Source organism: Oryx dammah, unplaced genomic scaffold (genome assembly GCF_014754425.2).
Source record: "Oryx dammah isolate SB20612 unplaced genomic scaffold, SCBI_Odam_1.1 HiC_scaffold_21, whole genome shotgun sequence".
NCBI lineage: Eukaryota > Metazoa > Chordata > Mammalia > Artiodactyla > Bovidae > Oryx > Oryx dammah.
Window position 1 is genome coordinate 56,762,355 of NW_024070205.1, and position 13,418 is coordinate 56,775,772.

The following is a 13,418-nucleotide window of genomic DNA, read 5'->3' on the forward strand; positions in this document are numbered from 1 at the left end:
ATATTTTAGATAGTTAGGAAAAAAAATCAGGGAAGATTCAAACATGGAACTGTGAGACAGCAAAGAAACTGTTAGAAACTGAGAAACTGTCACATAGTCTGAGTGACCAGATTGTTCATAAATATGAAAGCCAAGTGAAGATCAGAATTGCTTCAGAAGATTTAGAAGCTACTAGAGATATGAGAAGGAAGTAGTATCATCAAAGGGATCTTGAAGGACCTTATTCTGGATGAATTGGACTTGTGAGAATCTGGAATCAGGGAGGCTACTTACCCTGTTTTTTCAGTTATCAGTAATAGAGTGCAGTGCTACGAGCCAGGACTGGAATGGCTGTGGGAAAAGGGAGGAACATTTGACAGGACTGGGTTACTGTATCGAGATGCTGAATTTTTCTTTTTTTGGCTGTATCTGGTGTTAGTAGGGGCATGTGCAGTCTTGCTGTGGCACACAGACTCTCTGGTTGTGGTGCTTAGGCTCAGGGGTTGCAGCGTCTGGGCTTAGTTGTTCCACTGCACGTGGGATCTTAGTTCCCCTACCAGGGGTTGAACCTGCATCCCCTGCATTGCAAGGCAGATTCTTAACCACTGGACCACCAAGAAAGTCCCAAGGTGTTGAATTTAAAGAGAAAAATGAGTTGGCTCTAAGATCTCTTGCATTGAGGCATGCCGTTGACGAAGGCGGAAGAAGGGACTGCCTTGGTAGTATGCAAAGATTATTAAATTTGATTTTGTACATGTTTGAGGTGATAGGAGGAAATAAAATGAAAATACCATCATGCCTGTAGTGATTCAGAACTACCCCAGAGGCACAAAGACTAGATTGAAGATGATTGAAGTCACAGATGTTGAACGAACTCTTCCCAGGACCCATTATAGGAAAATGAAACTGAAGGCTGAAGACTTAAGTTACAATGCTGGTCGTGAGGAGCTGGGAGAAAACGGAACTGTTGCAGGAAACAAACAAGGAACTGTTGGAAATCCAAGACGGTGATCTGTTTATTGAAGCTGCCTCTCAAGAGCCATTTCCCTTAAAAAAAAAAACAAAAAAACAACAAATTCCCTGGAAGATGAAGGTTCTTTAAATACTTTAAACTTGACTGTGTTTGTAATAATCTGTTTTTAGAGCTGGTGGAAAAATATAACTCACATTTAAATACTTGCTTGCTATTTGCTTTTGTGAGTCAAAATCTTTTCACTGAAAAATATTTATTAAAGACATGGAGAGAAGTCTTTGTGGTTACTCTGTATTTTATATAAGCATCTTTCGGTCCAATATACATCAGTTTGTATATCAGAAATATCTATTTGCTGCATCTTTAATGCACTCCCACATCTATTAAAGATCACAAGAGCAGATTTCCTTGTAATTCAGTTCTGGGGGCAGTGAGTGTAGTAGGTGGGATGACTGATCATTGCAGGAGAAGATTCCAAAGGGAGATGTTTTTCTGGAATGCCAAAGAAACCTCTTCTGTGGTTTCTGCACAGAGATCCCTATCATTTAGCACAATTTCTGCAGCTTTTGGACATTGGTGTTTGTAAGAGTATCTTTTTCAGGAAAACAGTCTTGTTTTGGAGATACTTAGCTGGTGGTTAGCTCCTCCCTGTCAAGGACCTCTCCTCTTCTGCCATGCTCAGTGGACTGCTTAAGCTAGGCATTATCAAATTGTCGTGTGAACCCCGACATCAGCTCCCACCCCTTGTGGCCCACAAAAATGTTGTTTAAAAATGGAAACACCCCAACAGTCCAGTAGAAAAAAAGAACAAGGCAGTTCTCCAAAGAAGAAATATAACTGACAGCATATGATAAACTTTTGAATGTTACTGATAATCTCAGAACTAGGAGCAGCTACATTTGGATAATTTTTCACCTTTCAGATTGGCACAGATGAAGATTAACAAAACTTGGTGACAGAGGAAGAATCAGGCACTGTCATGTATTGTTGGTGGAATTATAAACTGATAGGTACTTCTTGAGATAGTTTAATAATATGAATGAAAATGAAAATTGTGAATGCTCTGTGACCCAACAGACCTCCTTGAAGGAATTTAGATCAAAGTGATGTGAAAAGATGTATACAAAAGAATGTTTACTGCAGTGATGTTTATAATAATGAAAATATTTCATTCATTCATAAACATTTATTTACTGCCCGTTATGTGCCCAGCCCAGTTGTAATCACTGAGAATCCATTTTTGAACCAGACATGCAAGGTTTCTGCTTTTGTGGAGCCTATAGTTTGGAGGTGATGGAGGATAACCAATGATGAACAGCTTGAGATTTTCCAGGATGTTTCCAGCCTCTGATAGGTGCCATGAGGGAAGTAATCATGTTGATGAGATTGAAATAAGATAAGGAAATGGAATTGATGTTTGAGACAGACTCAGGAGTAGCCTTTCAGAGCAACTACATTTGAGCCAAGACCTGAGTGATCTAAAGAAAGGCAGGCAGCTACTTGGGAGGTGAAGGTACAATGACCTTTGTGTTTAGGGTGCAAGGGATGAGGGATGAGATGATATTGGAGAGAGAGGCCCCATCTTGAAGCTTGAGTAGAATTCAGGTTTTATTCTAAGTGCAGAAGGGAGCCAGTGGAGAGATTTGATCAGGGCAGTAGTTTGTTCTGCCGTGTCTCAAGAAGATCACTCCAGCTGTGGAGTGTGGATGGTAGAGAGGGAGATTGGAACCAGCAGGCCAAACTAAGTGTCCATCAGTAATAACTGAAATTTTGGTACATACGATGCAATACAGCATTGCCACAAAAAAAATTGATTTGCTCACTTACTGAAATGGAAGAATATCATAGATATATTACTGAATAAAGAAAAACCTGTTACAGAATACTGGATATGGTATAGTCTTGTACAAAAGTGTGTATGACTCTATATACTGAAATATGTCTGGGATTTCAGGTGAGTTTCTTTTCTCTTCTTTTTACTTTTATGTGTTGTTTGCATCCATATAGTGACTAAATTTCACTTTTATGAAACTTGTACTTTTTGGGTTACTCCCTTTGTCTATCCTGAAAATATTCACCATGTACAAAGGCTCATATTTGAGAAGAACTTGAAGTCCTTGACCAAAAGGCATTTAAAAAAAAAAAAAGTCTATTTGTTTTTTACTATTCCTCTGCCTGCCTGCTGTTGTGTTGTGTGTTAGATGTTTGATGGTTGTTTAGTTATAGTATTCCTTTATTTTACATCAGTCGTGATATTCAGCTATAACAAAAACATAGATATGCTTATTTGGCAATAATGGAAATATTTTCTTCTTCCTTATTCCTTTAACAGAATGAAGAGTTGAGTATATTATATCCAGCTGCCATTGTGACTATTGATGGATTTAGCCTTTTTCAGTCTCTCCGTGCTTGTCGAAATCAGGTAGCAAAAGGTAATTTGGGGCAAGAAATAGCTAACTTGTGGTGATATTTGTCTTATTTAATTTAATCTACTTAGAAAAATACGTCTTCTAAATTAAAAAGGCCTTCTGAACTAGTTCTAAACAGAAAAAAAAAACAACTCCACTACTATAGAAACGGGAGTGTAGTAGATTGCTTCCCTGGTGGCTCAGATGGTAAAGAATCCACCTACAGTGTGGGAGACCTGGGTTCGATCCCTGGATTGGGAAGATCCCCTGGAGGAGAGCAAGGCAACCCATTCCAGTATTCTTGCCTGGAGAATACCCATGGACAGAGGAGCCTGGCGGGCTATAGTCCATGAGGTTGCAGAGAGTTGAATACGACTGAGCGACTAAGCACAGTAGATTGCTTAATTAGGAAGATAAAGGTGAGGACTAGACCTTCAGTTCTCATGTTGCCAGTTGAACCATTGGCTTTTTTCACTAATTCAGCAATATGTCTTGGCCAGTTAAGAGAGAAGTTCAGCACTGGGATAGAGAATTCAGTTGCATCTCAGTAAGGAACCAGATTTCTCATTAGATGAGTGCTGCTTGGGCCAGCATTGTGATTCTGCCTTGCTTCCACTCTCTGGGGGTGAAGAAAGCAGAGTGTGTGCAGGGGGCGTTTTCCTCACACTAGGCCGGACTCAACAGGCAGGCAGCATCAGCTGCTTTTAGCTAACTTGAAACACTTCTGAACAGAGAAAACTTAAGAGCCCTAAATATAATCTATGTAGGCAACTATGTCAGTTCCAGACTTTGGCATGAAACGTGCACTTTAACCTTCCCTACCCATAGTTTAAACTCTGAGGCTATTTAGTCTTTAGAAGAGGATATCGTGTTTCATCAAAAATCAAGATGCGACTGTTATTTTCTGTTCCACTAAGAAGCGAAAGTGCTGCCAGTAAGAGTCATGCCATCAGTTTTAAGATTCCAGTTTTAGAGATATTAAAATAAAAGTATAAAAAGCCCCAAGTCAGTGCAGATACCAGTGTTGGTGCTGACTTACTCCATTTTCTTCTGGTTTGGAATAAAGGAGTCTTCATGGCCCTAAAAAGAGCAAAGTTTAGCTTGTAAATGATTTAACTCCCTGAAAGTAGAGTTTAATTAAGATGTGCTATCCAGTTCATAAAGATTGTTCATAAATCCAGGACTAAACTGTAAGACACAGAAGAAGCAATTTCTTCCAAGGAGAGAATGCAGCATCTCACATTGCAATAGAAGTTTTCACTGTTTTTTTAACAGGTTGATATATATGATCAGTATCTTCTTGGTTATGTGGTTCTTTAGTAGTACATGCTTTTCTGTAAAGTCAGAATTTGTTTGAATTTTTATACCTATTTTCATAATCTTTTAAATTATTTAAATTTAGTCCACGTAAAGTTTCAATGTCTGTTATTTTGGAGAAATTTAAAATTGTCACCATTAATATATATGTCATTTTCTATAGAAATTTCTATAAGAATTTTCTATAGGTTTAAGAATTTTATAGTTTTATATGCATAAGAATTCTGCAGTAAAATAAACTAGAAATAGACAGTTATGCTTTAATTGGTATCATTAGCCATTTCATTTTTACTATTTTTGAATTGCCATTTATTTTATTATGTATGAGATCATAAAGCCATTTTATCTCCTAGCAAGTAAGTAAGCCACTTACTGCTCTCTTACCGTAAGTTGCTCTAAATATCTGATTACTTAGCTACAGATTGTTGTGATTTTTATTTCACAGTATAGGAAAACTCTCTCTGCTTGGCCTTACTCTCAAATCTAAAGTGCTTAGAGGATTACTGTTTTCCTTTGTCAGAGTACTTTTCTTCACCTTCCTGAATAAATGACGAGAATCCAGCTGTGTTCTAATGCATAGCCTGAGAATGTACTGACAAGTGGGGTCTTGTGCGTGAACCTGTGGCCCAAGGTGTAACTGCTGCTTTTCTTTTCATTCCTCACTCCCTGGTGGAAATGCCATGGTCAGTGATCAGCATTTCCTTCATTTTCCTGGCAGTGCTGTCGCTGTTAGCATATGGTCTCAGTTATTTGCATTTGAGATCTTTCTGTTTTGTTATGTGTGCTTCTGCTGGGTGTACCATCAGGTTTCACCAAGACACTGGTTGCTGCTTCAAGGATTTTATTCACTGTCTTTCTCAAGAGGAGAAATTGCATACTTGGCTTCAACTACAGTTTGAATTCACCTTGATTTTTGATGGTAGTCTAGAGTTTTTAGTAGTGTTTTCTAATTCCTTAAGTGTTTCAGAATCTCTTATGTCAGCCAAGTTAGTCTTTTAATATATGCATTTTATGTATATTGTCTTGGTGTGAGTAAGTCTCACTGTATGCATGGTTTATATTACTTTATTTTTAATTAGTTTAGAATAATAAATCAAGTTATTATATTTTAATGATTTTTGGTAAAACTTCATTTTCTCCATTTTATTTAAGTTTGGTTTGTCTAATTTTTATCTTTGACAGCTGCAGCATCAGGCAATGAGAACATCCAGCCACCGCCATTAGCGTATAAGAAATGGGGTCTACAAGATATTGACACAATTATTGATCATGCTAGTATTGGTAAGCCATTACTAGTTCCAGTTATTTTGGAACCTACTTCTTAATACTTTTTGATAGAAGTACCTCATTTATTGGAAGTGTAGATTTATTCTCAGGGCTTCCCTGATGGCTCAGTGGTTAAAAATCTGCCTGCCAATGCAGGAGACATGGGTTTGATCCCTGGATACTGGAAGATCCCCTGGAAAAGGAAATGGCAACCCACTCTAGTATTCTTGCCTGGGACATCCCATGGACAGAGGAGTCTGGTGGGCTGCAGTCTGTGGGGTTGCAAAGAGTTGGTCACAACTTAGCAACTGAACAACAACAATAACATTTATTCTCACGTGAAAAGAAAATCTTTAGTGAGACATTTGGAGGATAGTTTAGACTTAGAGATGATCATAAGTTAATGTCTTTAAGGAATGGTAGTGGTTTTAGTAATTGTGCCCTTAGCATAAGCAGTACTGTACAGTTTTTTCATTGTTGCTTTGTTTTTATAGGATTGTTTTTTAATATGAGCCATTTTTAAAGTCTTTTTTGGGCTTGTTGCAGTATTGCTTCTGTTTTATGTTTTTGGTTTATTGGCCATGAGGTATGCTGGATCTTAGCTCCCTTGACCAGGGCTCCAGCTGCACCCCCTGCACTGGAAGGCAAAGTCTTAGCCACTGGACCACCAGGGAAGTCCCTACTGTACAGTCTTGGATCACCCACAATTTGACTTAAGTTTAATACAGATGAGTTTGATTGATAGAATTGCCAGATCGGTCTTCTAAAAAATGTAACGTTTAGATCAACAAAGTATAGAGTAAAGCGTATGTCTTCTTGTGACCTGCATTTGAAGGCTCACTGTGTTAGCTGTGAGGAATGCAGAGATGGAAAGACTTGTTTCTGCTGTCAGGACGCCTGTGGCTGCCTGGGAGAAACATGTGAAAACGGTTACGGTATCACAGCATGTGACAGTTGTCAGAATCGCAAGTGGACCTCCTCCTCCAGGGTGGGTAGAGGAGAAGCCTGAGGGAATCAGGGAACTGGAGGTTGACCTCAATCTGAGACTGAAAGAATGAGTGGGACTTGACCAGGAGGACGAGCGTCAGGGAGGCACTTTAGAGAACAGGTATCACATGGGGGTGGAAATGCGTTGTGTGCAGGAAAAACAATGAGAACTAGCCCGAGTGAGGCCAGCCTGTGAAGAGCAGCCAGATTGTGAAGGTCTAGGATACTCTGCACGGGAACTGTTATTTTTCTCATCACCATGTTGAGAGTCCTTAAAAGATTCTGAACAAGAAAATGGTACTATCACTTAGCCTGTTGGGAAAATCACTTGAATGGGTCAAGACAAGAAACTACGTGCAGTAAGGAAGCTATGATGATCTCAGTAAGAAGTGATGGGCTTCTGAACTAAGGGTAGAAATGGTGGTAGAGAAGAAGGAAATGTTATTTTAAAATATATTCCCATTTTTTTCTGTTTAATAATATATGCTTGTTAGATTTTTCAAATAGCACATAAAATATAAAGAAAAAAAATAACTGGATGAGGTTTTTGCTGAGAAACTACTTATGCAGTCATAATGTAGGAGAACCACACAGGATAGTCCAGTGTCTCAGGGCTTGTTAGCAGTGCAACTGTTAGCTGCTCCTAGGCCTAAATTCTACTCATCCGAGATAATGAGTAGAATCAGCACCGTAAGGGCAGGGTGGTTTTTGGCCAATGGTCCCAAGGAAATACGTATCCTGACTTCATTTTCTTTTCTGTCTTTGACCTCCTGGTGGGGCTTCCCATTGTCTGAACCCAGCTCAAAATCTGGGTTCATAACATGCACACACCAGGAGGGAGAGAAGGAAGAAGTGTGAATCCAGAGGGGCGAACTGAAGATACCTGACACAGAGCGTCTTTGTTTATTGTTGCATTTCTTGTATGGAATACAGACAGACCTTGTTTTATTGCACTTTGCTTTATTGCACTTCAAAGATCCTACATTTTTCACAGATTATACATTTGTGGCAACCCTTTGTCAAGCAAATCTCTGGGTGCTATTTTTCCGAAAGCATTTACTCACTTCATGTCTCTGTGTCATATTTTGGTAATTCTTGAAATATTTCAACTCCTCTACCAGCGACAACATTAGGAGTCACTGAAGGCTGAGATGTTGATTAGCAATTTTTAGCAGTGAAGTATTTTTAAGTTAAGGTATGTTCATTGTTTTTTAAGACACCATACTGTTGTACTCTTAACAGGCTACAGTATAGTATAAACATATTTTTATTTGCACTGGGAAACCAAAATATTCGTTGACACACTTTGCTGCGATACTTTCTTTTGATAGTCTGGAATTGAACCTACGATGTTTCCGAGGTCTGCCTATAATCTGTAATAAGCAACTTGTTGGTAGACATTCCATATAATTATCTTTACTTTTTGTGAACACAGAAATGTTGCAGAACTCCAAAGTGTTGAGTTCAGTTCAGGGTGACTTCCTTGTTCTGTTAATTAAACTTTGGAACATTGAAACAGGCTAGGAGAAATGATTGGATAGAAAATTTTATTCTATTCATTTATCTCCCAGCCTACAAAATGGCAGAATAAAAAAGAGGGGGCAAGCCATGAGCTTTATTCCATGTACATCCTTATGTAAAGATCTGATTAACTCATTCAACAAAGAAATGAATGAATACCTGTTGTGTCCCAGGCACTAGTTTTGGTGCTAGAAATACAAGGCAAACAGGACCCCTGCTCTGATGAAGCTTAGGTTCTGGTGATGGGGAGACAAAAAAGAAGCAAACCGAATGAATAAATAGGGTAATAACAAAATGTTAGTGAGCATCATGAAAATAAGCAGAGGGTTATGACAGAAGTAAAGGATCGAGGGGACTAGGTCTCACACAGGTGAGCAAAGGCCTCTCCTGAGACACGAAGGATGGGAAGCAGCCACTGTGTGAATGTAGGATAAGCATTCTGGAAGAGAAAGCAGCAGAGATAGAGGCCTGGTCTTGAGGGGAGAGGGGATGGTGTGCAGTCAAAACTTGAAGAGTTAAAGAAACGGAAAGGAGGTAGATGTGCCTTGATTGTAAAGTGAGGAAGAGGGATCAGATAAGGTTGGAGACAAGGACCAAGGTCAGGTCACATAGGTGTGAGGAGTTCAGGTTTTATTCTGAGCACAGTGGATGCCATTGATGGATTCTAAGTATGGGATATTTAAAAATATCCCTCTGACTCCTCTTCAGGGAGAGGCTTGTGGAATAAAAAATGAAAGCTAGAAGACCAGCAAAGAGTTTGTTGGAACCAGAGAGAATGAGGATTTTGTTTCAGGAGGAGGCAGTGGTGCTAGAGAGTAGACAGATTGGAGATGTAGTTGGCACTTGCCAAGGGATGGATATTAGAAAAGAGAGAAAGGAAAGAGTCAGAGATTTCTTAGTTTTTAAGTGTGAGCAACTGGGTGAATGTTGGGGCTGTGGCTGAAAAGAGGATAGGAGAAGGAAGCGGTAGGAGTGAACGTGTGGAGAGTTGTGGTTTTTACAGGTTAACTTCTGATGCAGACTTCCAAATGGAGATGCCAGGTAGACAGATACCTGAGTCTAAAGGTCAGGCAAGAGGTCGAGATTATCAGTATAAATTTGGGAGGGAATGGTTAACTGGAATGTGTCACAGAATTCAAGAGAGGTGATTTAACAACATTCATTGAGTCTTAGAAGTTTAAATGGAATGGTGAGAATGAAAGCTGCATTGGAGTACATTTAAGAATAAATATTTCCACCCCCTACTTTCAAAACTCAGAAACACAAGAACAAATCAGCTCACAGCATCTCCATTTTGACTCCAGTCCTGACTTCACTAAACTTCTTACTCATTTTCCAGCTCCTGGTGAGCACTTCCCCCTGAGTATCCGAACTTAACATATCCCAAACCGAATTCTTGACTTCTCCCATCAAGCTTGGTCCTCCTCTGTCCTTCTCTCTCGTCGTCTCCTCTTGTTTGCACCAAAAGCTTGAGTCATCCTTGATTCTCTTTTTTTTCTCACCAGTCCGCCTTTGACTCAGCTACCCTCACAGGAAATCCAGAATCTGACCACGTCTCCACTCCATCGTCAGCATAGTAGTCCACACCACCATTGTCTCTTGCCTGAACTACTGAGGAAGTGAAAATCCTAACTGGTCTTTCTGCTGCCTTTCTTCTTTTCCTAAAATGTCTTTACCCAGTAGCAGTTAACATGATCCTGGTAGAATATAAGTCATATTTTTGCCACTTCTCTGCTCACAACCTTCCAGTGGCTTCCCATCTTATTCCTCTTAAAACCCAAAGGCCTTGTATCTCCTGCAGAACTGCCCCTTCCTCACCCCTGTGTTGCCCCATGCTGATCTACTTATGCTCCTCCGGTACACCAAGCGTCCTCCCTCTTTGGAGCCTTTGTAGTTGTCCCTTCTGCCTGGAGTTTTACCCAGCTAGTCACATGGCTCTCTCCCTCACTTCAAACAGATGTCTGTTCAAATGCCATTTTATCAAAGTGACCTTCTTTAGCCAGTATACAGGCCTCGAAAATTATCCAGTGACTTTAACCTTACGGAAGTTTATGTTAAGAACTGTAAGGTGTTTCACAGGGTGGAAAGGCCAAGATGTTCAGGGAAAACTGTAAAAGACAAGGTAGTAACAAATTCAGAAGAGAAAAAAAATTTACATTTAAGGCAGTGTAATTACAGTAGGCAGCTTGTCTCAGCAGTAGTACTTGCAGTTCTTTATAGTGAGAAGGGTGAATGTGAATTTAATTTAAAAATTGAGATATGGTTATATTGGAAGAATATGGAGAGAAAAAGAAGGACTGTAAGTTATATTTTCATTTATCTTAAATCAGTGAAAAATAATGCTAAAATTGGTGACTCAGAAAACAAAGTCACACACCTATAGTGTGTAGAGTATGAAGAGAAAGCATTTTAAAACTTAAAATTTCAATTTATATGATACCATTCAGCCTTTGATTTTGTGCTGGTATAGTCAGCATATTTAATCATGTCATGAAAACACTTTGTATATTGAATCATGAATTCATTCATAAACACAGGACAGGCATTCTGATCTTTCAGAATAGATCAACTTTTGTAAGGATTAAAATTTGATGACTTTAAATCCTAAATCCAGTAAGAGGTTTGCTTATGAACACCCGCAAAGCATTTCCTTTCCCAGGACTCTCTTTCAGGAGCAGTGCATTCAAAATAGAGCCAGTACATACATATGAACATGAGAATAACTCCTGTTCCATTCTGCAGTATGTTTGTGTTCAGAACTGGCTATCTTTATGTACCAGGAGTACCTGAGTTGGAAGACATCGCCCGAGACGAAATCTAGCAGCAGATCTTTACTTTCTAGATCTCTAAGCTCACTTGCCCCCTCCTTCTCTCTCTGCCGCCCAGGTGAATTTAAGTGATGTTGGCTTTTCCTCTACTGCTCCCCAGCATTGTCTACTTTTACTCTTAGCGCCGTGGGGAAATCAGCCGTAACTCTTCATTATGGAAAGCTGGGGATTTCTGGACTACAAAGCAGATGTTTGGAAAGGGTTCTCACTGTGCAGGAGAGGATGTGGGAGCAGAGGTGCTCTATTGCCTTTCTGGTGCAGATGTGAGGCAGCACTGTGGCCTCTGTGGAATGCCGCGTCACAGTACTTAATAAAATTGTTTACAAATGTAGATCCCCTTTTGAGCCTGCACTTCTGTTAATGAGGATTTGCCATACAGATGAGCTTATATATAGGTATGCAAAGACCTGTCAAGGTCATATTTCGCAGCATTATTTGTAGTGGTAAAAGGTGAGGACCAACTCAGATGTCCATCAGAAGGTCAGATCAGTTATGGCATGACCACACAGTGGAATACTCTGAGTGACTGCCAAGAATGAGGCATGTCTTCTTAATATTTTATTAGGTTTAAAAAACAAGGCACACATCAGTTGATTTGGTGTGCTGTCATTTATGTACCTACAACATTCCTATAAAGTAACATAAGAAAATATTTCAGTTGTTACCTCAAAAAAGTAAACTTATACCTGGAGATATTGGTAAACTCTATACTTCTTGTACCATTTGAAGATTTTATCTGTTTAAAAAAATTAATATTTAAATTGTTTTATATATTTTATACCTTAGAGGAATTGTAGATGGCAGTTTTAGTATCTTATGGATGTTTTATGGCATTGATCTTGTAGCTTTTAAACATGACTTTTATCTATTAAGTGAAACTCAGCAGTTAGCCTTTTAGAATGGAGTTGAAATAAAAATCTAGTAATCTAAAATGACAGTGTCATTTCAGTGCATTAAAATCACATGTTGTTGTTTTGTCATTAGGTATTATGACTCTGTCCCCTTTTGATCAAATGAAGACTGCCTCAAATATAGGTGGATATAATGCAGCAATTAAAAACAGCCCACCAGCCATGTCTCAGTATATCACTGTAGGGTCCAGTCCATTTACAGGCTTCTTCTATGCTTTAGAGGTAAGTGTTTCATCATTGATCTTGATTTTCAGCATATATACAAATTGGATATGGTAATAGCCTTAAAAAGATTAAGCAGTTTACATTTGTAAGTTTCAGTATAAGCTGAAATTAGTCTCAACTCACTTTCTTCTAAATTCTTTAGATTAACTGAAAATGTACTAAAGTCAGTGTAAAATAAGCAATCTTCTTGGTTTCTGATTCCCTGAATTCTTAGTTGTCTTAAAATATTGGTGCAGTAGTCAGAAGCTTAGAGTTGTTAGTGATGTCAGCCCACGAGGGAGTTGAGTAAATGAGGAATTGTAAAGATAGAATGAGCTGCCAACTATAGCTGATGAAGTGGTAAAAACTGCTCCCTAAAATTGGGGAGATTTGGGTATTAGACTTGGCAGCTCTGATTTCTCACATAAAAAGCACCCTTCTCAGAATTGTCCAAACCTTCTTTTTACTTTAACAAAAATATATTTTTAAAAAAGAGGTGGGAGGGGAATAAATTAGGAGTTTGGGATGAATAGAGACACACTCCAGTATATAAAATAGGTAAGCAACAAGGATTTACTGTATAGCACAGGGAACTATATTCAGTATCTTGTAATAATCAGTAATGGAAAAGAATCTGAAATGTGTGTGTGTATATAAAACCAAATCACTTTGCCATATACCTGAAACTAACATGACATTGTAAACTAGCTATACTTAAATTTAAAATAAATTTTGTACAGTATGAAGTATTTCTGAATAAAAACTGACTGAAAAAAATATTTTAAAAAGAGGGAAAAGAGCTAGTTCTGTATGGATGAGAAATCAATAGCCCTGCTAGAATAAGGCCATTTTAACGTCCTAGTTTAGATTTTTTAATTGACTACAGTTTAAAGAGGGAAATCATGAAGATTATAAACTATTAGTGATTTTACTTTTAAACTGTAGAGTTAAAACTTTTGATTATATTTCTGCCCCCTACCTTTTTAAAGTGCGTCTCATTTAGAAAGTGTATTTTGTTTATTTG

General features: G+C 38.6%; 1 protein-coding gene and 1 non-coding gene across 2 annotated transcripts in view; both read left to right on the top strand.

The window, feature by feature from the left end:
• Positions 1-13,418, top strand: part of RAB3GAP2 (RAB3 GTPase activating non-catalytic protein subunit 2) — a 104,497-nt gene that overhangs the window by 45,480 nt on the left and 45,599 nt on the right. The window contains exons 8-10 of the mRNA XM_040263255.1: positions 3,285-3,384; positions 5,860-5,958; positions 12,264-12,412. Of these exons, the coding sequence (XP_040119189.1) occupies positions 3,285-3,384; positions 5,860-5,958; positions 12,264-12,412 (348 nt within the window). The remainder of the gene's footprint in view (positions 1-3,284; positions 3,385-5,859; positions 5,959-12,263; positions 12,413-13,418) is intronic.
• On the top strand, positions 8,379-8,510 carry LOC120880678. The gene has a single exon (XR_005725087.1). It is a non-coding gene; the product is annotated as a small nucleolar RNA SNORA36 family (small nucleolar RNA).